General features: G+C 51.2%; 1 protein-coding gene across 4 annotated transcripts; it reads left to right on the top strand.

Moving 5' to 3' along the window:
* Nucleotides 1-17: 17 nt before the first annotated feature.
* On the top strand, nucleotides 18-26514 carry SDC4 (syndecan 4). Of its 4 annotated transcripts, XM_064465737.1 has the most exons (6): nucleotides 112-138; nucleotides 3561-3644; nucleotides 21082-21226; nucleotides 22158-22210; nucleotides 22450-22633; nucleotides 23909-26514. In XM_064465737.1, exons 2-6 carry the CDS (start codon nucleotides 3624-3626, stop codon nucleotides 24058-24060), a joined length of 555 nt encoding a protein of 184 aa, XP_064321807.1. In that variant the 5' UTR covers nucleotides 112-138; nucleotides 3561-3623; the 3' UTR covers nucleotides 24061-26514. The 4 variants fall into 4 exon arrangements, with proteins under 4 accessions (XP_064321806.1, XP_064321807.1, XP_064321805.1 ...); XM_064465736.1 differs by lacking the exon at nucleotides 3561-3644 and having other exon boundaries at nucleotides 18-138; XM_064465735.1 differs by lacking the exons at nucleotides 112-138; nucleotides 3561-3644 and adding an exon at nucleotides 6872-7029.

Below are 26514 nucleotides of genomic sequence, written 5' to 3'. Positions count from 1 at the left end.
GGACCCGGCTTTGCCTCCCGGGACGGCGGGGCTTGAGCCGCGGACCCCCGACCACCGCCCCCTGACCCCGCGCCGGTCGCGATGCGGGTGACATCGCGTCACCGGGTGCTGCTGCCCCCTCCCCGGGTTCCGAGGCAGGTGAGCGCCCGGCCCCGGGCCGCCGGTCGGCCCCGGGGAGCTGAGCCTGCCCGTTAACGGGGCTTAGAACATAGATGAAACATAGAAGAAATGATTGTTCTGGGATGTTTCCCTTCATCTCCAGGCAAGTCCCCCCAGGCGCCAAGACTGTCGGTCGCTGCTGCCCAGCCGTACCCATTTTAGCTTTAGGCCATAGGGCACCAAGGTGTTGTTACGAGCCCCGGTGTGCCCTGGCAGCGCCTTTCCGTCACAGGGCTGGTCGTGCGTAGGGCTTGGCTTCTTGTGGGAGGTTTCTGCTCCTATGTGGTGGGTTTTTTTCGTGCCTGATGAAATGGCCAGATGCCAGAGTCAGCCGTACCCCCTCTTGTCATCTGCTCTTGGCTGCCGGAGCCCATTTGGTGGCCTGCATAAGCTGTCCTGCTTGCTTAGCTTCGGATGCGAGAGTTGTCACTATCTGATTACTGAAATCCCCAAGGCTGTGTGGGACAACAGAGCGTTTCAGAGATAAGGTCTTCACTGGAAAAAGGAGAGGAGGCACGCGCGGGCTGTGCGGGTGGACAGGGGAGTTGCCACAGAGCTCTTGTCACCTAGAAAAAGGAGGAGGAGGACAGAAGGGGAGCCCAGCTTTTATGGGAGGTGCTAGACCCACATCAGTCATGGGTGTAGAATATTTCTGGCTATGGGAACTCAGATAATGATCTCTGACATTCTCTTGTGACGTTTTTTCCATATCCCTGTATGGGAAGTTCCCTCTGCAGCTTTGCTGCGTGCTTTGCCTTCCTTGTTCTGTGGATGTCACTGCGGCAAGGCAGGTTTGACACATTTTCCTCCCTGTTCCCAGACCTGCCGCTCCTAGAAAGGGTTGTGCAAGGCAGAAGAGGCATGTGGTGGATGTGGGCCACTGCTGCTGAGTTCTGACTTGGGCCTTCAGAGAATCTGTTTCCGCAGAAGCTTACTTACCAGCCTTAGTCAGTGCAGAACCAGGCACGGGAAAATCCCAGCCCTATCAGCGCTGCCTGCTGCCAGCACATTGCTGAGCATGAATTGAGAGACTCAACACTTCCTCTGTTAACTCTTAGTAGAAATTGGTTTCCTTTCCTGAAATCTGTTGTGCATGGCTCTCTGAGGTGTGCAAACCACCACATAGATATTAATTTTCACTTTCCTCTTTCCTTTTCAAGCTTTTTAGGACTGACTTTATCCTTTGCCAGCAAAAATTGTGGTTGTTCAGTCATAGCTGACTAAAACTCTAAGCTAGTGTAACGGAAGCCCCGGTAGGACTGTTGGTATAGTTGCTGGATGTCTTTCCACAGCCAAAGTCATCAGCAACAATATTTCTGATTTATCCAGTAGTCCCTGGGACTGCAAGATATGAGCTGGTGTTTTGGGAGGTGCTGACTCGAATTCCTGCCAGATTCGAGTCTCCTCCCTGCTTGGTTGCTGCTGCGTAGTTGAAGGCATCGGCAGGGCAGCAGTCATGTCAGAGGTGTGAGCTGAGGCTCCCTCCTGCCTTGTGCGGGCAGTGCACCAGCACGGACGCAGTGAAGCGCTGTGGCACAAAGACATTTGTGCTCCAAGCCAGGTGGAGCCCAGTTCCTGAATTAATTTCCTGGCTGACTTCGCGATGGCATGTTGCAGGGTCACGTCTACCCATCTGTGCTCCTGAATTCAGCTCTCCCTGCTCTCCAGGCTGCTCCAGCTAAGGGGACTGTGTCCTCCTCCTGGAAGAGAGGGTGTTCTCCCCATGGGGACCCTTGCCCCTCATCCCTGCACTGTGGGAAGGGTTTAAAGTGGACCTGGAAAGCAAACATTTTTGGGGAAATAAGTGGCATTTTCAGTTTGCCTTTTCTTCCTCTTTAGTTCAAACAAATTACAGAGATGGCGGTGGAGGAAAGATGTGTTAAAGGGAAAAAGGATGTCGAAACACAGAGATATGCTTTCTAGGGTGCCATACTAAGTGCTGCTCGCCTGGCTTCTGGTTAGAACGTCCTTTTTTAACCAGCTGACTGTTTTGTGCATGACACCTGTGTGTCACAAAGAGCAGCAGGTGGAAGAAGAAGTGGCAATATGCCCAGGACATAGCAGATGCCCTGAGAATGTACCCAAACCACGTGCAACTATCCTGGTCACTTCTTTATCAGGAGTGTGGAAGAAGAATGCCCTGTTTAGCCAGGGATTCTTTCCTTAAGAAATAGCTGTATAGGATGGTATTGTTTTTCCTCCTCAGGAATCATTGCCTAAAACAGGAAGTTGTTTATTTAGGTGATCCATATTTTACCAGCTGGTTTACAAAGGGCAGTGCTATCTGAACTGACCTTTGCTGGGGTTTGTTTCCCTCTTGCCAGGCAGGTAGGATTTATGCTAAGGTGACCTTTTCTAAAGGGACAGTAAGGCTAAGATCATACATTTCCAAAATAACTCTGTGTTAAGTAGCTCAAAATGTGGCATGAGAGTTTTCAGTTGCTCCTCTACCCACACAGTGTGCTGATGTGGTTTTTCCAAAGAGCTCAGCAAACTGAATGGAACGGACTTTGGGAGTTGAGACTTTTTCAAACTACATAAGGCTTCTTAGTGCTTGAGAATCATGCTCTAAGCTCGTTTTAAAATCTGCCTCCAGGAACTGTGCTGAGCTTGGCTGAAGAATTCATGATCTCAAAGTGTCTAAAAGGGCTCTGCCTGTAGCCTTCTCAAGGTTATCTAGACATTTCTTTGTGTCTTGTAAAAAAGTGATTTCCCTCACCCTCCAGGTGCGCTGTATTTGGATGCTCCATGCCGCTTCCAGCATGTTTGTGTCATGTATTGGGAACTGGCAGGTGTTTATGTTTATTTTCAAGGTGAGAGCTGGTAACTGTTCGCTGTTGAACACCGGGTTAGGAACAATGGTGGCCAGCCAACGTTATATCTCTGCCAACTGTAATTTTTAAATGGAGAAGGGAACTGACACACCTTGAATGTGAGAATTCATCACCCAGAACAAATGTGTGGCTCAAGGCGTGTTTTATTTTTCTTCTGCTTTTCTCACTTGTAGTGAGGTTTTGGGAAAGTGCATTTCAGCTGTGCATTTTTTCTCTCTGGGCCTGTTTGTCCCATTGCTCTCAGTGAGTGTCATATACCCATGATTTTTCTGCATTATTCCAGAGAGAGGAGAATGTCAGCATTTTGAGAGGGGACATTTGAAGGGCAAAATGAAGCAGGCTATTTTATGTCGTGGGTTCACAGAACTGTATTATGATTTCTGTGGCTGTGTTTCCTTGCATATGAATTCTCTTGAGGTACGGTCACAGAAAGTTTTTGTGTATGGGAGGGAGGGAGGTGAATCTACACAGTGTGCTTTGAAAATGTCGTCAGTAAAGTTATGTAAATTTGTTCTCAGGGTTAGAAAATGCTTTAGGGTTGAGTTTAATTTTCTCTTCTGTTTCCAGAAGCCCAAGATTTCTATCAGTTTGCCTGAAGGATTGTGCATGCAGGTGTGACTCTGATGGACAATGTGGTGGTCCCTGGGCCAGGTAGGCACACTTGCTCCTTTCTGTCCTGTCAAAGCAGAGCTTCCCTAGGAGGGAAAATGGTGTCCTGTGCCATGCAGGGGGACTTTTTGGCAGTGGGGGTGTGTGTTGAGGGGTATGACAACCAGGAGGAGTATGGTGTGTTGTGCTTGTTTGAAGAGGAAGTTAACAGGCAAGTTAGCAGTGTTTGTAGCCACAATACAGACAGCTGGTTTTGAAAGCATCTTTGTGGTGGCTGCTTTACCTAGAAGGAGGTGTAGAGGAGTCATGGCCATACGCACACCAATACAGGTGCCATTTAGAGAGTTAGGGAGGAGTGGAGTGTTTCTGGCCACCTTGTGCTGCTGGGGCTGTCTCCTGGCTGGCAAATGTTGCCATGGCATGGACCAGTCTTTGCACATTTGACCCGGTCCATGCGCTCTTGTTCCTCTCCATCTTATGCTGCCCACCTCTACTGGGTATCCAGAGCTGGAGACTCACTGGAGCTGGGCTCCCCACCCACACCAGGAATGACTTTCTTCAGCTCTTCTGTGTGATGAAGTGGGGGTGCAAAGGAGGGGTAGTAATCTAGCCCACAGCACAGATTTCCCCTTCGTGTCCTTGGTGGCCTTGGATGCTGAGGTGAACTAGAGGGTAGGCAGTTCATCACAGTCAGGCAGTCCTGACCACAGAGTGATGTGTGCTACAGGAAGCTCCACCACAGCCTCCTCCAGGCTGGTTCCTACCTTTCCCTGGATGTATGTTGTCTTCAGATCTTATTTTATTTTTTTAAACTCCAAGCAGCACTCCTTGTCACTTCATATTATGCCAGCTGGCTCCACGGCCAGTTCAACACGGTGCTACCAGGAGATTCTTCTGCCAGCCGTCACCTATATAGGCATGGTTCTAAGAAGCAATGAGGAGACATCCTGGCCTAAGCTCGCTCTCTCTGTACCTATTCCTTCCCAAAGGAACAGGCAGTCGGGAAGGCTGCTTCACCTTAGACATCTTTTTGGTTCAAGGGTTAGCATATTAAGGTGGGACGGGGGAAGGCTACAAGGTCTCTTGGGATAGCTTTGTAGTGCTGGAGTGGGCTGAGAACCTGATCTGGCAGGGTTTGCATCCATACCTGGCAGATGGGAACATGGCACACATGCTTTGTAGTCTGTGCGTTGCTTCACCTGCTAAGAAAGTATTTTATTCTTTACAAACTAGAGCCCAGTGCAAACTGATGTGACTGCAGTATGAATAAGGGACCGATGCAGAGGGCATACTGGTATGGTAGTTCAGGTGCACCTTGGGATGTTCAGAGGCTGAAATGGATGCTTTCAAGCAAATTTTCATGATCAGGCAAAGTTGTTAATGAGAGAAGAAAGACTGAAAGAGTTAAACTGCTGTTGCGGGTTTTTTTTTCCTTATCTGTGTGGGATTTTTGCACTTGCCACTTATGGAGAAAACGCACAGAGAGCTTTCATTTTCAGTCTCCAAGAACCCTGTGATGTAACACCCCGCCTGATAACCACAGTGATGACATGCTGTGGGTCGCAGAAAATCAGTCTTGGTTTTCTGTAAATGTGAAGACTTGTCACTTGCGGAATGCTGCGAAAGCGGATACTACGTCCCTGCTCCCTCCCCTTTCTATGCCCTCCCCAGTTTCCCTTTCCCCCTTTATTTCCCTTCTCCCCCCCTTTCATTTGCCTCCCCTTCCCCCCTTTCCCTTTTCTCTCTCCTTTCCCTTTTCTCTCTCCTTTCCCTTTTCGCTCCCTACTTTTCCCTTTCCTTCCCCCTTCCCTTCCCCCTTCCCCCCTTTCCCCTTCCCCCGGGGGTCAGTGACTGTGGCCACGCCGGCTGGGGGGGGGGTCGGGGGCCCAGCCCGGCAGAGCAGGCTCCGCACCCCCACGGACACAGCCGCCCCCACCCCCCGGGTTCCCCCCCAAGGCTGAAGTGCTTCGGAAATCAGCCTGACAGTGTCCCCAGCTCCCGGGGCCGGCATGTGCGGGGTGGGGGGTGTGGGGGGTGTGCGTGTGTGTGCGGTGCCGGGGGTGCGGGGCGGGGGGTGTGTGTGTGCGCGGTGCCGGGGCTGCGGGGCGGGGGGTGTGTGTGTGCGCGGTGCCGGGGCTGCGGGGCGGGGGGTGTGTGTGCGCGGTGCCGGGGGTGCGGGGCTGGGGGTGTGTGTGTGCGCGGTGCCGGGGGTGCGGGGCTGGGGGTGTGTGTGCGCGGTGCCGGGGGTGCGGGGCGGGGCTGTGTGTGCGCGGTGCCGGGGGTGCGGGGCGGGGGGTGGGTGTGCGCGGTGCCGGGGCTGCGGGGCGGGGGGTGTGTGTGCGCGGTGCCGGGGGTGCGGGGCGGGGGGTGGGTGCGCGCGGTGCCGGGGGTGCGGGGCGGGGGGTGTGTGTGCGCGGTGCCGGGGGTGCGGGGCGGGGGGTGTGTGTGCGCGGTGCCGGGGGTGCGGGGCGGGGGGTGTGTGTGCGCGGTGCCGGGGGTGCGGGGCGGGGGGTGGGTGCGCGCGGTGCCGGGGGTGCGGGGCGGGGGGTGTGTGTGCGCGGTGCCGGGGGTGCGGGGCTGGGGGTGTGTGTGCGCGGTGCCGGGGGTGCGGGGAGGGGGGTGTGTGTGTGCGCGGTGCCGGGGCTGCGGGGCGGGGGGTGTGTGTGTGCGCGGTGCCGGGGGTGCGGGGCGGGGGGTGTGTGTGCGCGGTGCCGGGGGTGCGGGGCGGGGGGTGTGTGTGCGCGGTGCCGGGGGTGCGGGGCGGGGGGTGTGTGTGTGCGCGGTGCCGGGGGTGCGGGGCGGGGGGTGTGTGTGCGCGGTGCCGGGGGTGCGGGGCGGGGGGTGTGTGTGCGCGGTGCCGGGGCTGCGGGGCGGGGGGTGTGTGTGCGCGGTGCCGGGGGTGCGGGGCGGGGGGTGGGTGCGCGCGGTGCCGGAGGTGCGGGGCCGGGGGTGTGTGTGTGCGCGGTGCCGGAGGTGCGGGGCCGGGGGTGTGTGTGCGCGGTGCCGGAGGTGCGGGGCGGGGGGTGTGTGTGCGCGGTGCCGGGGGTGCGGGGCCGGGGGTGTGTGTGCGCGGTGCCGGGGGTGCGGGGCGGGGGGTGTGTGTGCGCGGTGCCGGGGGTGCGGGGCGGGGGCTGTGTGTGCGCGGTGCCGGGGCTGCGGGGCGGGGCTGTGTGAGCATTCGCGGCGGGGCGGGGCTGTGCGGGCATTCCCGGCGGGGCGGGGGCAGCGCCGCTCCGCCCCCGCGGGGGCTGCGCCGCCCCTATAAGCGCAGCGGCGGCGGCGGGGGGCGGCCAGATCCCGGTTCGCCACCGCCGGCAATTCTCACGCCGCCTCCTCCGCCTCGGCCATGCCGCTGCCCCGCGTCCCGCCGGTGCTCCGCGCCGCCCTGCTGCTCGGCATCCTCCTGCGAGCCGCCGCCGCCGAGTCGGTGAGTCTCCCCCACACGCACACCCGGCAGGGAGGGGTGTTCCCGGTGCCGGGGGGAGGGAATGGCCCGGCCGTTACCCGCGGGTCTCGGCACGGCTCCCGGCTCGGGGCGCGCTTGCGGCGGGTCCCACTCACCGGTAGCCCGGGAGCTGATGGCACCGCTGCCCGCCCGGGGACCGCCCCGGCCGCTTGCCCTTCTCCGGGGAACGGCGGGGCAAAACGGCTTAGTGGCAGTAGGGCAGCTCCCGTTCCTTCCTCCGGGTCCCCTGCCGCCGTCCCGGCCCCAGTGCTGCTTCCTCCCCGCGATGCCGAAGCAGCGTTGCCCTGGCCCGGTTGTGCCCCCCGCAGGACTCTTTCCCCCTACCGCTACCTCTCCCGGCGGCTGTGCCGCTCCTCCCGTGCCTCGTTCGCCCCCCGTGCGCTGGCGAGCCTCGTCCCGCTCCTCTGCAGCCAGGGCTGGTGGAATTAGAGCAGTACAGCGTACGAGGGCGTGTGATAGCGATGAACTGCTGCTCCCCCTTACCAGCCTTCATCTCCAACTGCTGGTCATGGACTTCAGTCCTTTAATCCCTCTTGTACTGGGAGCGTGTGGTGGGATAGGCACGCACAGCGCGTCACAGTGCCTGGGTAGGCTTTCCAGGCTCGCCCGAGTCCGGTTGTGCCGGTAGCGGATGTCTTTCTATGTGTATCAAACCTTCCTCGCTCCCGCATGGGAGTGAAAAAGTACGCGTTACCACGCAGGGAATAAGAGTCTCTTAAATATATGATATGGGGAAACAGTTTGGATGCTTCAAGCCGGGCGCACGTGGGATCTTTGCAGGGAAGCAGCGATTTCAGGACTCTGCCTTCCCTGCTGTTTGCTTTTCTGCGTGTCCATCCATCTTGCTGATAGTTCAGTCGGGGCAGATTCCTCTGCTAGTCTGAAAGAGCTGCTGAGATTAAGGTAACTGCAGGAAATCAGGGCTTCTCAAAACTAAGTTTAATCATCCACATTGCTTCCCTCTGGACTGAAGGCTGGGTGGACAGATCAGAACTGATAAGGCTTTGCTGCTCGGTTGCTCTCTGATAGGGGGACAGGCTTGGGGGGTTGCTGGTTGTGCAGTAGAAAACTCCCACAGAGAGCATCAGTAGTAATTGGCTACTACTCTCTGCTAAGACCAACCAGCCCAAATCCACTTTACTCTAATCTCGTGTCTTTATCCCTGCTATTAAGCACGTGAATTGCTTGTCTGAGAACTGGCCCAAACTAGTAGGGCAAACCTTTGGGGCAGACAGCATCTGGAAGTTGCGTTGACCATGTTTGGTATGAAATGCAACTTAGTGTCCCGGGGGAATTGAGTGGTCTGCAAGCATCAGATTTCTGCAAAGATGACAAATTTTGTACAGATGTATTCTGTAAATCCTTATATAGAACTCTTACAGAGTATTTGTATCTTTTAAGGTACCTAAGATGGAGCATATGCTTGAGAAGTAACACTGGCCTACTATAGAGACTTATCCAAACAAATTGTTTGGGTTACAGGCTGCTGGGGAGGAGATGAGGATGACACACTGTTTGGGAGAGTTCTGCTGGTGCTCCTCCCATGTTATTTTTTTTAATAGCACTGCCAAAACGTGCAGGGCCGCACGGCATGTGGCTCTTAGTTTTTCTGTGCGGGCAGGGTGAAGACAGGTAGCTGTTTCTTAACAAGACAGGGATTGTATTTCTTGTGCTTATGTAAGAGCACAGCTTTTGAGTGACTCGGTGCTTGAATGTTTCTCAAGCGTGTACAAACAAAAATGCCGTGGCTTTCTAGCGTGGATGGGATTTCTCCCCGTGAAGCAATCTTGGATGTGTAAGAGGGTGGGGACTAGCACTGAAGTGCCGAAGCGTGACGTTGGTGCTGAGGCTGTAGGTGGGTTGCGTTACAACAGCCCAGCAGCTTTGTGCAAGAGCATCGCCTGGCTCCCCAGGGGCGGGGGGAAGTTCGAGGGAAAGCATGAGGTCTCCCGGTGTTCCTTTGCCCTCTCTGGTCAGGTGCTTTAGAAAGCAAAGGCTGGGAGGGCAGGGTGCTCCCCTCTGCTTGTGCCGTGCTGTGCGAGGATGGGGTTCCTGCAGAGGATGCTTTAGGGGCCTGCAGCTGGGGATGGGGCCAAAGCCACTGGTGCAGCCGAGACATGGGATCAGTGGAGTTGATAAAGGACTTGAGGTCTGCCTTGCTTGGGCAGAATAGCATCGTTGGGCTCTCCCTGCACTTTTAGATGTTAAAAGTGCTGCGGGTGGCACAGGAGGGAAGCAGGGGGTGCTCCCCTGCAGCGGAGGTGTCTGCCTGCTGCAGGCTTGGGCTCTGAGTGCCCCGAGCTCAGCAGGTCCTGAGCAGTGCTAATGGGCTGCAAGCTTGTTCCAGCTGTCCTACTTCTCTGCCTTGGAGTAATCAGAGAAAGTCTCCATGCAGCACTAGGTCGTGTGTGTGTCCTCCACAGGGTAGACAAGCAAAAATCCCACCCAGAAGCTGCTGGCAGAGGATAGCTCAGGGAGAGGGGGGAAGGGCTTGTGCTGGTTGTGGGCTCTGTTTGCTGGTTTAAAGCAATCATGCTTGGAGGCCTCCTGATTGGCAAAGCTGGTGTCTTGTTGATGATAGCTGTGTTTGGAAAGTAGTGCAGCATTATTAATCTTAAAACCGGTTTGGCTTGTCCTACTGCCATTGATCCCCGAGGCCTGTTTTTTCTTTCAGCTCTTTGCCCAGTTTCTCATCTGTCCCTCCCAATCAAATCAAGACATTGCTATCTGCACGTTTTACTCTATTTTACCTCCTGACTTGGCAAACTCATGGGCCAGCTGAACATGCAAAGCAAATCCTTGCTTTGCTTCAGCCTCTTTAAAACAGCAGCAGCAGAATTACAGTGTCTATGGCAATGTCCCTTAGTCCTGAAGGGAAGGAGCCCGTCGTTTTGGTAGCCAAACCCAGAGCTGGCTGTCAGGATGAAAAGCCTGTAGTGTGTAGAAATAGCCTCTCTAGCACCTCGTACCTTGTCGAACTGCGTGCACAGCTCGTGGGGTGGGAGTTCAGGGGTGCACGGTCCCTCTGCAGCCCAGCACCTTGTCTGTACTAGACATAGAGGTACCCACCTGACCCCCTGCAGAGCTTGGGGCACAGTCAGGCAGACAGCACTGCTGCCCAATTCTCATCTGTCCTAAGTGCCTGCCAGCTGCCATGCTGGAGAGAACTTTCTTGTGGTTCAGAGTTTTCTGAACAGTTTTTACAAGAGGGAAATTGGGGCTCACCTTGGTACTTTTCACACTCACAACACCAGCGACTCATTAGCTCTTGGAAGTTGAGGATGTTAGCCAATGTGATTGCTTTCTTTCCTGCCCCTCCTGCTGTTGTCTCCCAAGGCCTTGGCACTTTGAGGTCCTGCAAAGGCCTATATTCAGTCCAACAATTGAAAGCTTTTTTCCCTATATGTCTTACCCTCTGGCCTCCCATCCAAGCCTCTGTTAATGGCTTTACTATTGCCTTGAGCTGTCTGAATGGTTGGGGTGGGGAGGCCATTTGCTGCTCTTAAAATGCCTGAAGTGGAACCTAAGGTGACCTTGCCGTGGTTTTCCTGTGGTGGTTTACAGCCTTCTCGATACACTTGTATCCCCCTTCCACCATGAAGCTAGAGCTGCTAACTTGACTTTGAGAGTGATGATGGAGAGGAGGGAACCTGGCTGGCTGCTTGGCGTGCAGACTTAAGCACAACTCCTGCAGCTACTTTTCCCTTCCCCCTGACTCCTGATGCTGGTAAATGCTCTGCTGAAAATGTGCTGGTTGCTTGAATCTACTTGGCTGGCTGTAAATTAACACACACAGTGCAATATAACCTGGTGTTAAGTTGTTCTCCCTCAAATGTATGGCTTGATGGGCTTTGTCTTTAAAACCAACTTTTGACTCTTTCATGTACCAACAGGGTGCTGTGGTTCTACGATCTGCAATGTAAGTCACTTAAGTTGACTCAAGATTAAGTTATTGTGGCTTGCTGATCCTGCAGAACTCCCCAGCTATCGCTTCAGCTAGACAAAACGGCGTGTCCATCTTTCAAAATACTTCCTTGCTCCTGAGTTAACATTTACCCTCTTCATCCTGCTCTTAGAGCCTTGCCGTTGCGTTCTCCCCCTCCACTCAGCAGAGCTTGTTCCTTTATGCCCTGTAACAACAGCAGGGTTGTGTTGCTCTTGCAGCCTCAAACTCAAAGCTGATGTAGTTGAAGCACTACAAAACCGATGGGGACAAACCCTGCGCACGCCTGACCTCTGGGCTGCTGCAGCGGAGCATGTGTAGCTGTTTGTTTGAGACTCGGTGGAATGCAAATGCTTCAGATTAAGGATTCAAATGATTTGCACTAGAATGAGACTCTTGTGATGAGACTGGGCTTGGTGGCTCTGAATAGCCAGGGCAGCCTAGTTAGTTTGACTTGTAATAAGGTACTGCTCTAAGGGGCTATAAAAGATCCTACATTAATGAGCTGTTAGGGCTACACTTCTAGGTTAGTTCAGACTTCTTTTTTTTGTCTATTAAGTTGTGCCTGAACGGCTGTCCAGTCCAGGCTGCTGCCTGTGACCAGCTCTGCTGCGCATCCCCGTCAGCCCTGACTCACAGCAGTCATGCTCTGACTCAGGGTTTCTGACTCTCGCCTGGCCTCACAGCTCCCAGAGACTCTGCTGTCACCCTCTGAGTAACAGCCCTGACCCAAAGCAATGACTCAGACTTCCGAGGTGCTGCAGCATAGAGGTGGATCTCCCCTTATGGGTTAGGAAAGGGGCGATAAGCAAAGCTAGTGCTGCTTGGCAGGCAGTCTGTGCTGCCCTCGGCACCGAGCGCCTCCACTGCTGCCTCTTGTCTAATCTGCCTCGGGTTGTGGCTTATGGTGGGCAAAAAGCTATCGGGCCCAGACATAGGACTGCTGCCAGTAGCTGAGCTGGTGTTGGCAAAGGCGGGTCAGAAAATGGTGTTGAACTGAGCAGCCACTAACTTGCTCTGGCAGCTCCGTGGTTGCTGTGTTTTCAGATGGATGCAGTTGGAAACAAGAGTTGCATGGGGGAGAAGAAAGCAGCAGCATTATCTGAAATGACTGAAAGCGTCCAAAGCAAGCTAAAGGAGCAGACAGCCTCTAAAGAGGGGGGTTAAATACTTAATCCTGAACCTGGAGAAAATGTCAGCGTAGGAGGGGAAAGCACACAAGATATAGCTGCGTCCCTCTCAATTTCTGAAGGCTGGCTGACTTCAAAAATACACTTCTTGTAAAAGTCTTAGTTTTGCTGGAAATATGCAGTCTTGTCAGTTTTATCCTTAAATCGTTTGAGGCTGAGGCTCTGATTGTAAAATGCCAAGAGGCTGTTGTTAGACAAATTATTGGGATAACTTAAAAATCAAAGCAGTTAATTAAAATCTCAGAGACACTCCTTGGGGCGGCAAGGAGACTGGGAGACCTGTAGCACTGTTACCCAAGCTTCTAGTCTCATGTCAAGCAAAAACAAGGTTTCTTCTTGCTTAAACAAATTGCATTCTGTCAGGGAAAGCAAAGCGTGCCATGGGAAGGATTTATTTCTTCTGATGTTGCTCTGCTTTGGCTGCTGAAGGGGAAAAGGTGTCTCCACCACAGTTCAGCTACAACTGTGCTGCTGTCTGCTGTAGAACTTGAATACAAAGCGATGTGGCTGTGCCCTGTTTACCTTGCTGCAAGGCTAACCCTGCCTCCTGCCCTTTAGCTGCCATTGCAGTCAAACTATAGCAATAAAAAAAAAATTAACTTGTGTTAATGACTGTGAAAGTGCATGCCTTGGCCTTGTGCTGAAATGGCCTGCATGGTGCAGTAGCCAGAAGTCTTGGTGCTTAAGATGAGGTTTCTGGAAGGAGGGTGCCTGTTGCGATGGGGTGCTGCTGCACTGGCCTAGAGTAGGACCCATAGGTGGAGGGCTGGACCCTGGCCAGCATGGTGCTAGGAGGGTGGCAACGCTTCTTTTGTGGGCGAGTGTGTCCCCCCTTTAAAAACAGAAAAACTTCTACCCCAAATGGAAATATAGTCCTTACTGATGTCAGGAGCTTTTGCTTGGAAGACTCTGTTCCCCAGTGAGATAAATATTTATTGCAAATCCACAGTGTGCAGTGGAGCAGACTCTGGAGTCAGGATCTTGCAGGAGACTGTTTACATGCGGGCTGTTCTTGGCGCTAATTCTATATTTCCTGAGGCCGAGTATGAGGAGCTGCTCCTGCGTGTTCGCTACTGAACGACTTGCTAGTCCAGCCAAGCGTAGGCTTTGCAGAACCAGGGAAGGAGTGACCAAAACAATAGCTGGATCCCTGTGCTCTTGGCTGTGACAGTACTGGTGCAGACAAGCGGTCAGGGAGTACTGGAAAACTGCTACCACCTGCTTGCCCCCTGCTCAGAGAGGGGAGGAAGCCTAGCCAGGAGTCCAGAGCTCTAAGAGAGGAAAATGCTCCTGGGAGTGACAGGTTTCCCAAAGTACAGCTGCATTATCCCGAGTAGCACATGCTGTGTCTGCTGCTTTCTGGGCCCAAGCCAAGACAACCTCTGCACAAGTCGGTAATGTCTCTATTAAAAAAAAAAAAAAACAAACCAAAACAAAAAACCCCACATGTACCAAAACCCCAGCCTCTGTTGCTGCGGCTAACTAGGAAAACCCCTGCTGTTGAAATGTTTGTTTGTATAAATGCTTACACGGGTATAGGCTGATAGCGGAGTGGGACGGATATGCCATCTCAAGTGCTTTTGTGCCGATAACTTCCTCTGCTACAATTTTTGCTGGCAGCTTTGCCAACAGAGCAAAACTCTAAATAGCATAACTGTGTTGGCAGAGCTCAACTGCCTGGGCTAAGCCTAAATCTTTGGACTACTACTTCTGATTAGATTAAAATGGATTGTGGGAGGGGAAGCATGTGTAGGGTGCAGCACTGGGAATCTTGACTGTACAAACAAGCTGGGATTAGCTGTATGGTGAGCCAGCTAGGAAAGTCACCCTTTGAAGTTGGATCTCTGGCTGGCTTAATTTTGCTAACGCTCCAGCATGAGGTAGTATAAAGATCCCCAAAATGCATGTCATGTGTTTCTTTCCAAGTGGAAATTCTGCTCCTGTGTGTGTCCAGGGAAATATTGGGGTGTAGCTGTATTCTAGGAAAGGGCAGTGAGGGCAGGCCTCTCCCTGGTGTGAGGGGGAAATATGATATATAAAATATTCCAAGCATGAAGTAGCAGTATGAGAGATTGTAATGGAAAAGCTGCTTTGCTGGGGCCTTTATGTTATTTTATTTTTTCTTCCATAGACCAAGATGTAATAGGAGGGAGCCTCCTGGTATAGAGTAGGGCAACTCAGAGTGAGTTGTGAGCTGGAAGAACTGAATCCTTTTTTTAACCTTCAATAGATATTTCCAGCTTCAGACCTGAGCCCTGGGTAGTGAAGTTTCTGAAAAACCTATGATCAGGTTTGTAACCACCATAAAAATATAATCTTGTAATGAACTAGGTGTGTATTGCTGACCATGACTGGGAGAACCTTCCGGGGGCACAAAATGGTTCTGCTGCAGTTGTTTTCCTCCTAAGTCACATGAGAGCTCCTGCTTTCCCCTCCTGCAGTTTTCCTCTGAACCTTATCTTTATTTGCCTCGGGGCAAGTGACTGACACACAGCCATCTGCAACTGCCTGCTGAGCTTTATCTCCTCTAGCTGGAGGGGCAAAGCAGTCATCTCCATCCTGCTCGGGCTCTGTAGGTCTCTGGAGGTGGTCACTGAGTATTTAGAGCAGCTATTTTGCCACCATCGCAGTAAACAGATCCCAGTATGTGCCTGTCTGGCAAAGGACTCAGTCTTTATGGCTTTGGTCTTGGTTGATAACGGGGCAAGAACAGTTAAACAATTCATTCCTTTGAAATCTCTCTGTCCTCCTGCTTGCTTCTATGGCATGACCTGAAAGGTACTGGTGTACAGTGTGGTCTGAAGAGAGCAGGCTCTGTGTAAGCAAACGCGTGTGAGTTAAAAGGTAACTGAGGTTTGACTGTAAGAGCATGGAAGCCTATTTTCAGTGAGCAGAGCCTGGGAGGATTCATCCCTGCTGCAGGGGAGACACCTGTGACAGCGGGTTGCTCTCCAGAGCCCTGGATTACGGTGTGATTGTCACGGGGATTATGCCTCTGCTGCCGCATGAGCCCCCAGGAGAGCTGCTTGCGGCGACACAGCTTAAATAGCCACGGGGGAGCGGGGGCAAGCGGGGGAGTGACCCAGGCTGAGGCTGCGTTGGTGCCGGACACGCGTTGCTGCGCCTGCCGCCGCGTAGCACGTGCGTTGCTGAGGGTGAGCATGTGGGGCGGGTTACGTGGCTGCAGGGGGACGGGTACCTGGTTGGACAGGGACTGGGGGCGCTTCTCTTAAGTCACCTTGGATGAGTGATGCTTTTACCAGCTGGACAGCTCGTCAGCCTGCATGCTGTTCTTGCTCTAGCTTATTAAGCCAGAACCTGCTCCTTGCCTGTATTACCGAGCACAGTTTGAAATATAAATATACTTTTTTCCTCTTTAAGAGGCACAAAGAGATAGTGTGTAATAACTGGTGCTGGGGTACTGGAGATGCAGTGCTATCCCCTGCTGCAGTCAGGAGCTGCCTGCAAGCCCTAGTCTGTGCTTCTGTCTCCAATTTTCCCCTTAGTCCTCAGAGGTGTAATGGATCGACCTTTGCAGCTCACTGTGGCGGAGTGAACCTGTACGGTGTCTGTCACAGGAGACAGGCAAGGCTGCCTTTGCCCAAAGCCAATCTACCTGTGGTCCTACTCTAGGTCTGCCTGAAAAGCATTAAGCAAAGGCACAGTAGTAGTTAACTGTCTGGAAGCCTTGGGGTGAGCCTGTCATGCAGCTAAACACACATGTGTGCCTAGATGGGAGCTGTTTAACCTCTGTTCCTTGGCACAGAGGCCAGTGTGGGCTGTGTGTGCTGCAAATTATGTGGGACAGATTGACCAGGAGTGAGAAAGAGGTAAAATGGTGCCTTCCAAGCATGAGCACAAGGAGCTAGCACAAGTAGATTTTTTTTTTTACTCTGGCTGATGTGTTGAAGGACTTAGGTGTGACCGAGATTGAAATATTGATATTTGCTTTGCTTTCATGACAAAAGCTACCTTTGGGGTTGGGTTCTGGGTTTTTTTTCTACACAGAGCTGGAGCATGGTGGGAGGGAGTAGAGTGGTTTAGGTGGAAATATAGGCCCTTCCCTTACTAGTCGGGCAGGAGCTGCCTCTGCTGGAAGTTCATGTTGCTTCTAATAACTTTACTTTTAATGCTTGTTAAGATGGGACGATAGAGCTCTCTTTGCCTGTTACCTTGCTGTGTGCCTCCCTCCCTCGGAGGTCAGCTCTATTTGGCTGACTTGCACCAGTCTGAGTCTCCATGTTCCCAGCTTTGTGTGGCTCTTCTATTTTCCTGGTCTGGGAGGCTGGCAGGCCTCAAGAGGGGGTGAGCTAAGCTCCTAACCCCTGCTCTTCTGAGCACTTTGTGTGAGCTTTAAAAGCTTCCTGGTTTGTGTACTCCTGCAAGAACTTGGTGGAAGTGACTGTATGGAAATTCCCTCTTTGGGGCTTGGTGGCTTATAGAGCTTTGCATCCTTGCATTGGGAAGGCCCCATTGGATTTGGTGCTCTTTGGTTCATGATGCAGGATAGCACGAGGGCCAGGGTGGTGGCTTTGCAAGAATGATCTCTTAATAACCAGGCTCCAAGGCTGACCCATGCAGGCAGCTGCTCATGTCGTTCAGGAGCCCTTTCTTGTTAAGCTGATCTAGACGTGCGTTGTGGTGGTATAAGGTGACACCTGCCCATGACAGCACAGGTCTGGGAAAGATGTTTCGTGTAATGCTGCTTGTGAGCTGATGCATACAACTGTCCCCCAGTACAGAGCCCCTGACAAAAGCCCCATGCATTTATCTGTCCCTGCAGGCTACAAAGAGTTAACAGGCCTGCACCTCTGCCCCCTCTTCTGCCACCTCCCAGGCTGGCTCAGCTTCATGTGCTTTTTGTCTGGGAAAGGTTGACTTTCACCTTGCTCCTGTTTACTCCTAGACTTGTGTACACAGGGCTGGGGAGGGAGGCAGGAGGCAGTGCCGTGTCTCCATGCCAGAGTTATGAACTTGGTAAAGAGCTCCCTGCGCTTAGGATACCCGAGTCCCTGCAGGTCTGACTTCCTTTGCAGCTTGCTGGCTGTGACCCTTCAGAGAAGCTTTTAATGAGCTCTGGTGTGTTTGATCAGAGAAAAGGGCCACCTGTAAAAGCTAGTTCCATGGCTGGAAAACTTTGTCTCTGCCCCAAAACAGCATTTGGGTGTTTTTGAAAGGGTTTGCAGAGGCTGTGGTGAGGATGTGTGGGCTGCAGCAGGCGAGGTGCCTGGGTTTGTTGTTTCCCAGAACTAGCCAGCGGCTGGGGAAATTCACACATTGGACAGAAACTTTGCCTGCTGCCTCAATAAAGAGAGCTGCTCTCTTTGAGAAGAGGCTAGTGGTATGCTGGGGCTCTGAGTGAAAGCCCCAGGAGCCCAAAATGGAGTGGGGTGGGCTAGGGATGGAGCACAGCAGGGCTGCAAGCCCTGCCTGGGGTGCCAAGGGTGTGATTCCTGTGCCTGAACTGAGCAAACAGTGTCTGGCTTCATCCAGTAGTGCAGCCTGTCTTGGGCTCAGACATGAGACCTCTGTGCCCGGCTTTTCCAGGAATGACGCTCATAGTTCACGTGCCTGACGTGCTGGTTGTCTGGCAGGGAATAAACTTTTTTTGTCACTGGCAGGCAGGAAAAGCTGCTGCTCCCCAGCATGTTGGTTAATCCCCCCTGGTGTTTACTGGGGATAAAAGCTGCTCCTTAACATGAAGGAAGAAATCCTGGAACTAGACTCCTGCAGAAAAGGTTGATTGCTGTACAGACCCCTCCTAGAGAAGAGCATATTAATAGTAAGGCTTGACTTTGGCTGCTGGGGTGAGGTGGGGCTGTGCCACTGCCCAGTGTGACTCTCCCAGCAAGTCCCTGGCCCAGCTCCAGTGCTGGGATAACAGGTGGTGGAAAGCAGACTCCGAGCAGTGCTGGTGCCCTTCTCCAGCTGGCAGTTGCAGAAGGTGTTAAGCTGAACGTGGCCAGGGGTGACTTGGCAAGGGCTGGCCATGGTACTATGGCGGTCTCCTAGATTTTTTTCCTCTTGCCCGCAGCCTGCCAGCTGAGAAGGAAGCGCAGGCACCTTCCATGGTGCCTCTTTGCCTGGTAGCAGAGCTGTAGGGAGTTCTGAATCCTCTTGGAAAGGGATGTGCTTTTCAAGCAGTTCTCCAGGGAGCTCTTTTTGTGGCACTTGGGAAGCCCACAGCCCTTGTCTGTAAGTCTGTGAAAGTGGCTGTGTGCCCTCTCACAGGTGTGTATGCAAGGAATGTGCCTGCTCCAGACCTGCCCTTCGAGCACAGCCCTCCAATGTTAACTCTTCCCAGGTTGCCCGTGCCCCAGCTCCCAGGAGGAGCCTGCTCCTTAGGAGAGCATGTGAAACCCAGAGGGTAGGTATGGAGGTGCCCAGCAGCCCTCTGACTTCCCTGACAGATGAATCTGAAAAATGAGGCTCAATGTCTACAATAAAAGTGGCTTCCAGGAACTTCCCTCTCCTTGCTCAAGCAGGTGATGAAGCTTGAGTTCAGGGAATGCTCCCGTATACTTATTTACACTTGTGAGTCAGGCATTTCCTTGGTATGTCCTCTGGCTTGTAAACACTGTCTGTCCTGATTTAAACAGGGTTTTTTGATAGCCAAACCTGGTGCATTCCACGGTATGTACTAATCACCATGGCTGTCTGCCACCACTTTGCTCACGGCTGGGCTGATCTGATAAGGCCAGCCTGCTGTCCAGCCATGCGGTGGCCTAAATGCGATTTTTCTTGAGCTGCCCTTGTTAGGACATCAGCTGGCCATGATTCATAACGAAGTACAGCATGAGTGGGCACAGGGGTGCGGCTCAGCAGAGTGCTCTTGCCAACATTGATCAGCCCTGGTGCGGCAGCTGGGTTATACGGATCTTCAGCAAATGTGCTCCCCAGCCCTGGTGTCCTAGCTCAGGCAGATGGGAACTGGGCTCTTCCCACTGCTTGATGAAATGGCTGGAAGCTCTCATGGGAACAGCTACTGTGTGCTGGCAGCCGTTTCCACTGCAGGTCTGGCTTTGGCTGGGTTTCATGTATCCTGAAATGAATTTGCCTTGGGGTGAGTGATCCATAATGTTAGGAATGCCTGGTTCCAGGATGGGGGGGCATTTCTTCCCAGCTGTCCTTCCTCCCCAGCCCCCTTCCTATCACCTAGTGCCAGGCTCAGGGAGAGTGGAGATGGGGTCTGGGAGGAGAGCTGGCATCAGCACTTCATGCCATCTACGCTGTTCGTTTGGTTATCCTCCAGTAGAGTTTCTGGGGAAACCAAAGATGCCTCAATAAGCTAATGAAAAGCACATCTAGTAGCCACTGCTCCTTGTGCAAAATGAGAAACACCTTGTCCTGACCACAAGGCCTTGTTCCTGGCAAAACCAGTATGCTAATGGACAGGGAAATCTGGGCTGGAGGCAGGGCTGGGGCTGTGGCCAGAGGAAGCTGACGCATGGCTTGTGGCTGACTGTTGGCCTTTGCTTGTGAGATTGATAGTGGATATAATTCCTCAACTGGTGTCACTGTTGGGCTGTAGGATGGGCTGCACCCAGCCAGGTGAGCAGGAGGGCTGATCTCAGCTGCTCAGGGTCTTGCTGCTGCCCTGGTGAAGCAGGCTCCGGTGGTGCAACCCAGCTCTAACTGTCCCTGTGAGTCTCTGATCCTTGCCCTTCTGAGGCTGTAGCTTGTGGTGGACCTGTACATGAAGGAGATCCCTCGAATGTGTAAGACACTGGAGTACATTAAAAAATACTCTCCTGGGTAGTTTAACCTTCAGGAACTGAGCCCAAGTTCTAGGAGACACCCAGGGAATGGGTTCCCAGTCTTTCTGTGGGGACAGCATGAAAGAATGTTGATGGCTTAGCCCCTAGCTATGGGACCCATCCATCTGCATTGTGCTTCTTGCTAGGGGGTACTTGACCCCTTCCCCTATCATGGTGATGACTTCATGGCTGTGGAAGCATCTGGAGCTGCTGGAATCTGTGGGCTGGTGTTGAGCAACCTGAGAGCTCGTACCTATGGTACCCTCACAAGGGCAGGCCCCAGGGCTGTAGAGCAAGAAGAAATAGTCTGGGAAAATTGCATAACCTTGGTGAGGGCAGGAGGTTTGGGCTTGTGGCTCCTTGAAGATCCAAGTGTAAAATGAGCTCTGGTGTATAAATGGCCATTGTGGCCAAACAGCTGATTCTCTGAGAGGCTGTCCTGCCGCTTTGCTGCATTCACCTGACCATAGGATGGGAACTTCATTTTACAGACTTGTTTGTTTACATGTGTTTTAAGAGATGAGGTGGGGAAGCTCTTCCTTCAGGCAAGTCATTACTGATAACAAGTGCTCTTGAACGTCACACTATATTGCACTGCAATTCAGCTGAACTGACAGACCAGTTTTTAACCCTTGGGTGATTAAAATAGGTTTGTTCTCAATACAAGAAGCAACAATTTGCTTTGGTGTGAGGCTTCGGTGCTATGCAAACAACTGACCTATAGGTGCCAGACTCTTTTCTCTGGGAGTAGCAAGTCTTTCCACATCCCGCCCCTTACCCCAAACTGAAGGTATTGCTTTTCTAAATGCTTTTGCTACAAACTCCTGACCAAGATACTGTTGTGTTATTTTTCACCCTGTGGGTTCAAGTGAACCTCCTGAATCTGTAGTCCTCAGGAAATTCCCCTCCCAGACTGGCTCTCACTTCTGTTACGAGAAATTCATGGGGAACTCAGCTATTTCCAGGCTGATGAAGATGATGCTTTTGGCGGAGAGGAAGTTCAGCATTTAATGTTCTTCTGATGGAAGTAGTGTGCTCAGCACAGGCTCTGAACTCCTGACCGTTTGTGAAATGCTTCTGAAGAGTTGCCTGATACTTAACACTTCTCCACCCCCATTTACAGGTGAGGGAAACTGAGACCATGGATGCTGGATGGCTTGGCTACCCTGCCTCTGGAGACTTGCCAGATGATGAAGACATTGGTGAATTCAGGCCTCACTTAACTTCTGATGATGGGTTAGATATAGATGAGGCATCTGGGTCTGGAGGTAAGCAGGGAAGTGGGGGAAATGGGTCTTCATCAGTTGATGCTGTGAAATTTCTTCCAACACCAGCCTATGAGTGATGGGCTAAGTGCACAGCCAGAGCTCCACAGGGAATGACAGTGTCAGGTGGAGATGAGAAAGCCATGTGAATCGTAGTCACTCACAGATGAGAACAGTGAAAGTGACTGTACCATGATGTTGAATCACTTGGGGAGGACAGATAGAGGCCAGCCAAGCTTAAGCTTGTCTTACTGCAAGTGAAAAGGCATTGCACTGGCTGGATCTCTTTCTTTTTGAACTTCTGAGGAACTTAATAGTTTGTTTTTAAATTTTATTTTTATTTTATTGAGGCAGTGTTAAAAGGCTTAAAGTTAGTATCTCGGCTGAGGCCAAACAAGGTAAAGGACTAACTGGTGTTCAAGTGAACTCTGTGACATGCAAAGCTCCCTGCCCAAACCAGTTTCTGTAGCTCCATGTCCCTTTTACGTGAACATTTGTTTTCCCTAAAAGGGAGAGAGCAAGTGCTGAAATCGGTGCCTGACATGTTTGGGCAGATCTGTTAACTAGAGGGCTGGTGAAGTATCCTTTAGGGATGGGTGGTAAGAGCGTTGCCCTCCACTGGCATTAGCTTAGCAAACTATAGCAGACCTGCTTTGCAGGGCAACTCCTGGCAGTCTGGAGCATGGACCAATGGATCCAGCTGAAGATCCCTCCCATGTGAGAGGTGTTGGTCTCATGGCCTTGTGCAATTAAAGCTGTTAAATAGCAAAAGTGCCTGTAGATAAGAGGGAATTGTAGTCACCAGAGAACAAGAGTCTTAGTTTGTCTGCAGTTGCTGGTATTGCAGGAGGTGTCTGAATTCTGGAAAAATGGTATGTAATGAGAGGAGAACTTAGTGTCCTCTCAACTTTTTTTTCCTCCCTGCTCTCTGCAGACTACTCGGACTCTGAAGATGCCATGTATCTGACCACCATAGATACTCCTGTGGTAGGTATTGCCTCTGCATGTTTTAAGCAACACGTAGCTACTCTGGTCTGTCTGTGAAGCTTTCTGAATACCCTTCCCCCTGCAAGACGTGGCATCAAGATGAATTTACCTGCATGAGCAGGATCAGTGTACTCATAAAGCACTAAGCAAACTCTCTCTTCCCTGCATGCCCTCCTACTTTCAATGTAGGTAGGCTGGGTGCTGCTTACTGATGGGTGTGGCTTGTCTATATTCTGTAGATATCTGACAACTATATCCCTGGAGATGCTGAGAGAAAGATAAAAGATGAGAAGAAAAACACAATGGTGGACAATGAAATCATTCCAGACAAAGCTGTACCTGTTGAAGAGAACCTGTCCAACAAGATCTCCATGGCAAGCACAGCCAACAGCAGTATCTTTGAAAGAACAGAAGTTCTTACAGGTAATACTCCACCTTGTCCTGATAAATCATTAATACTATAAATCAAAATGGCTTCTATTGTTCCCTGTTTCTCTGGGGAGCAGTTCCTGCTGACGGGGGAGTTGGGATGCATTACCTCTGTGACTGCCTGTAGCAGGGTCACTTCTGCCTTCTAGCCCTTAAACAGCAGAAGAGCCTACTGCTTGCTTTACTGGGGTAGACAGCTTGGTTTTGAGCCTGCCAGCTGACTGTTGGCCTAAGTGCCACACAAGTCACGTGGCAGCTGCTCTGCACCCAGATATTACCTCAACAAGAGGTGTATCTAGCCATAAATCAATGACTTCATAGGCTTTCATATCAAATGCAGGCGTTTTCCTTCTAACCTCTGCCCAAGTCCTGCCTTTTTTGAGCCTTGCCAGGAACCAAACAACTAGTCTAAGGGCTGTGAACACCTAGTCAGCTGTTATGAATCTGAGTGCCTCTGTCTAGAGCAAAACCAAGTGACTGGCTTCCCCTCAGCATGTGGGACAGATCTGTCTCAAGGCCCACTTCATCAAGCACTTGGCCTGATGGTCCAAGAACAAACCTTGGCACATCTTGCTGATCTGCAGCCATCCTCCCAGTCGGAGGAGCGACTGGAAGAGTGGATTGCAAAGCCACCTAACAAAGAAGCCGATTTAGTGCAATGAGTAGGTGTCACAGCAAAGGATAAAGTTCACTGAAGTCTTGTGGCCACCCTTGGTGTGATGAGTGAGAAAATCTTGGTGGTTTTTGTGGGTTTGTGGCCTTCAGTTGTTGGGGTGATGTTGAGAGGGAGGTGATGGTGGTGGTAGTGGGATGTTGCTGTTTAACTGAAATACAGAGTCCCCAGAGTGTGCTCACACGCAGTTAAAGCATTCAGCTCAGACCTATACCATTTTCCTGGAGTTGATGCTGTTTGTGGGTTGTGGTGGGGCTTTTTGGGGTGGGGGGTGTCATGTTTGTCTCCACACAGGGAAGATGTCTTTCTGCCAAAAGTTTTCTTGCACGAATCTGGAACATTAACCAGTTTGTGTTAATGTGGAACATGTGATTATTCTATGGTTGGCTTGAAAGCAATTTCTGGCCTTTTCCAATAACATCTGCTGTTGCTGAAAATGCCAGCACATATGGCGACAGGCACACGGGCAGCACTGGGACTCTGGAGGCAGTTCTGGGGGCTGGTACTCTTGAAGCAGACTTTTGAGATGTAGCTGATGGTTTGGAGTTGTCCAGGAGTTTAGACTTACTCTATACTCTATTTTTTTTCCTCCCCAGCTCTCATTGCAGGAGGGGCAGTGGGCCTCCTGTTTGCTGTCTTCCTGATCCTCCTCTTGGTCTATCGCATGAAGAAAAAGGACGAAGGCAGTTATGACCTTGGGAAGAAACCGATCTACAAGAAAGCCCCTACAAATGAGTTCTATGCTTAAAGCTCAGCAGCACCTTGTGCCCATCAAGGGACAAACAGACTGTGTGGAAACACTGTGCACTCGGATGAGATGTGCTGAACAAATACTCTTTTTGGATTGAATTTCAAAGCGACTTTGAGGAAAAAAAACTTCCTACGTGACCCTTCCCATCCCACTCAGCTATCAAGGGCCCAATGAAATACAAAGAGTCTGAAAAAAATCCACAGTGTATTTTTTTTTCTAAAGCTAGTGTAAAAAGAATAAAGATGCCAAATTTTCTGCTTGGTTATATAGAGGGTGTATAAACACAAAACAGACTGTATGGGAGCAAACACCATGTGTTTGCATCCAGTGTGCCGTGCTCAGATTGGCTGCTTCTATAGAAGATAGCTTTTTTTATAAACCTTGCTAATAGATGTCTTGCAGCAGGCTGTTGATGTGAAGCATTTTGTGGAGAACTATTTATGAATCTCTTACACTACAGATAAATGTTGCCTTATCAGGGAGTAAAAGGCCCATAGGGGCTCAAAAATCCCTGAATGCCACAAAGGGCCTATGGGAATGTCTTCCCCAGGAGACTTCTGTCTCTTCCTGTCCACCACAGGCAAGGGTCATTAGTCCATGAAATCAGGACAGCCAGTTTTGTTTGGCTATGATGACACCCTTTCCTTGCCTTCGGTCTCTTACCTTTTTCTTAAGGATTGCTTGTAGGATTTTTTTATAACAATTTTAAAGAAAATAGCCTAATGTTTATATAAAAAGTTTGTAGAAATTGTTTTGAAATAATAAAAAAATCTACTTTTTTAATTTCCTCAGATTTATTTTTTCAATCCCTTTGTGTTTCCTTTGGCCGGGCATTTCTCTAGAGATATTGTTTTATGATTCATATTCTGAACCAAAGCAGAGTTAGCTACAGTGTGTTACAGGTTTCTTCTAGTTCTATAGCAGCTACTGTAGAGGCTAAAAGATATTTATGGTTTTCCCATAACTTCTTTAGGATTTGATTTTTTTTAATAGAGTTATTTATAGTTTCTGAAATGGCTGTTCTCACTTGGTAACTTTTATCCTCCTTATGTAAAACACTAATATAATGAGTCTCTGAAAACTATTTAAGCTTTATTCTGTGAATTTTAATTATAAATTTAAGGCAACAACTTCTAGGATTAATCTGTATGCAAAATTGGATTAAAATATGATTGAAGTAGGGAAAAGACAAGAGTGTTTCTAGCCTGTAATATATTATAATCAGTCTTATAAAGCTATATATTATATATTTTACTGAGAAATATACAGTGAAGAGTGAAAAGGCTGGAGTCAATTCTTCAACAGCCTTACTGTGTGCAAGAGGCTTGATCTCGCTTGTGCTGCTGTTTGTCCAGCATCTTGTCTAGAGCACAAGTGGGCTGGTGCTAGGGAGGGCGGCTTGGAGCAGCCCGAGCCCTGAGGCTCTGTCGCCGTGTCCTGGGCTGCGCCTGGAAGCAGGCTGCAGTCAGGGATGTGCCGGGTTTGATCCTCTGAGTTAAAGCAGAGATCCCTGTCTCTGTTCTGGGGCTGTTTTGAAGCAGGTGTTGGAAGCTTGCAGTACGGGGAAAATAACTTTGTGTTGGGGGCTGGCTGTGCCACGAGTCCCTGGTGGTACTGTGCCGAGTACCTGCCTCTTGCAGAAGGCTGGCTTTGGTAGGTCTAAGTCTGCCTCGGCAGCATCTCCCAGCTGGGAGCACTGAACTTTCAGACTGCTAGCTCTGAACCTCCTGCCATGGGTTTTTCTTAATCTATCATGTACCTAACTCCTACCTCTACTGAGAGTTAGACCAATTCCCCCAGTGCTCCTAGAGCAAAGGGTAACGCGTGTGCCCGATACCTCTGTTTCAGGAGGGTGTTACAAACTACTTCATGCAAGTTGTGTCCTACTGCAGCTCTCTGAATCTGGTGTGGTCTAAGATAAAAATCTGAGTGTAGGTCCCTAAACTGTGTAACTGTGTAGGCAGCACAAAACTGGACAGTTGCGAAGGCTGTTTAGAATCTCCTGAAACCTCCTTACTGAGGCTTTGTTGTAGGCTTGAGGACAAATTTGTAGATGCAAGGGAATAAATTCAGCTTCAGCAATAGCAGCTGCTTCTCAGAGCTGTGCAGGCAAAACGGAGATCACAGGGGGCCATGTATTGAGACATCGCTGAGAGAGGACTTTTCCCTGGGCTCCTCCTCCAGCTTGACTCACTTACTTGGTTCCTGTACAAGTGTGTTCAGGGAAGCTGCGGGCTCTGGGAGGCGCTGAAAACTGCACAGAGGTCACTGCAGACTGGGAAGGAGAGGGAGGATTTTACTGCCTGTGGACAGCACTACCAGGAAGGCAGGAGTGGTGTCTGCTTCTCGGGATATTTAGATTCTCTTGTGTAATTGCTCTTGGGGATTTTCCACTGCTTTACTGATTATTTTTTTTTTTCCCCAAATAAACTGGTACTTTCTAAAATTGGC

This window comes from Phalacrocorax carbo, chromosome 14 (assembly GCF_963921805.1).
Source record: "Phalacrocorax carbo chromosome 14, bPhaCar2.1, whole genome shotgun sequence".
Taxonomy (NCBI): Eukaryota; Metazoa; Chordata; class Aves; order Suliformes; family Phalacrocoracidae; genus Phalacrocorax; species Phalacrocorax carbo.
The sequence above is the reverse complement of the archived record's forward strand: the minus strand, read 5'-3'. Positions and strand labels throughout refer to the sequence as shown.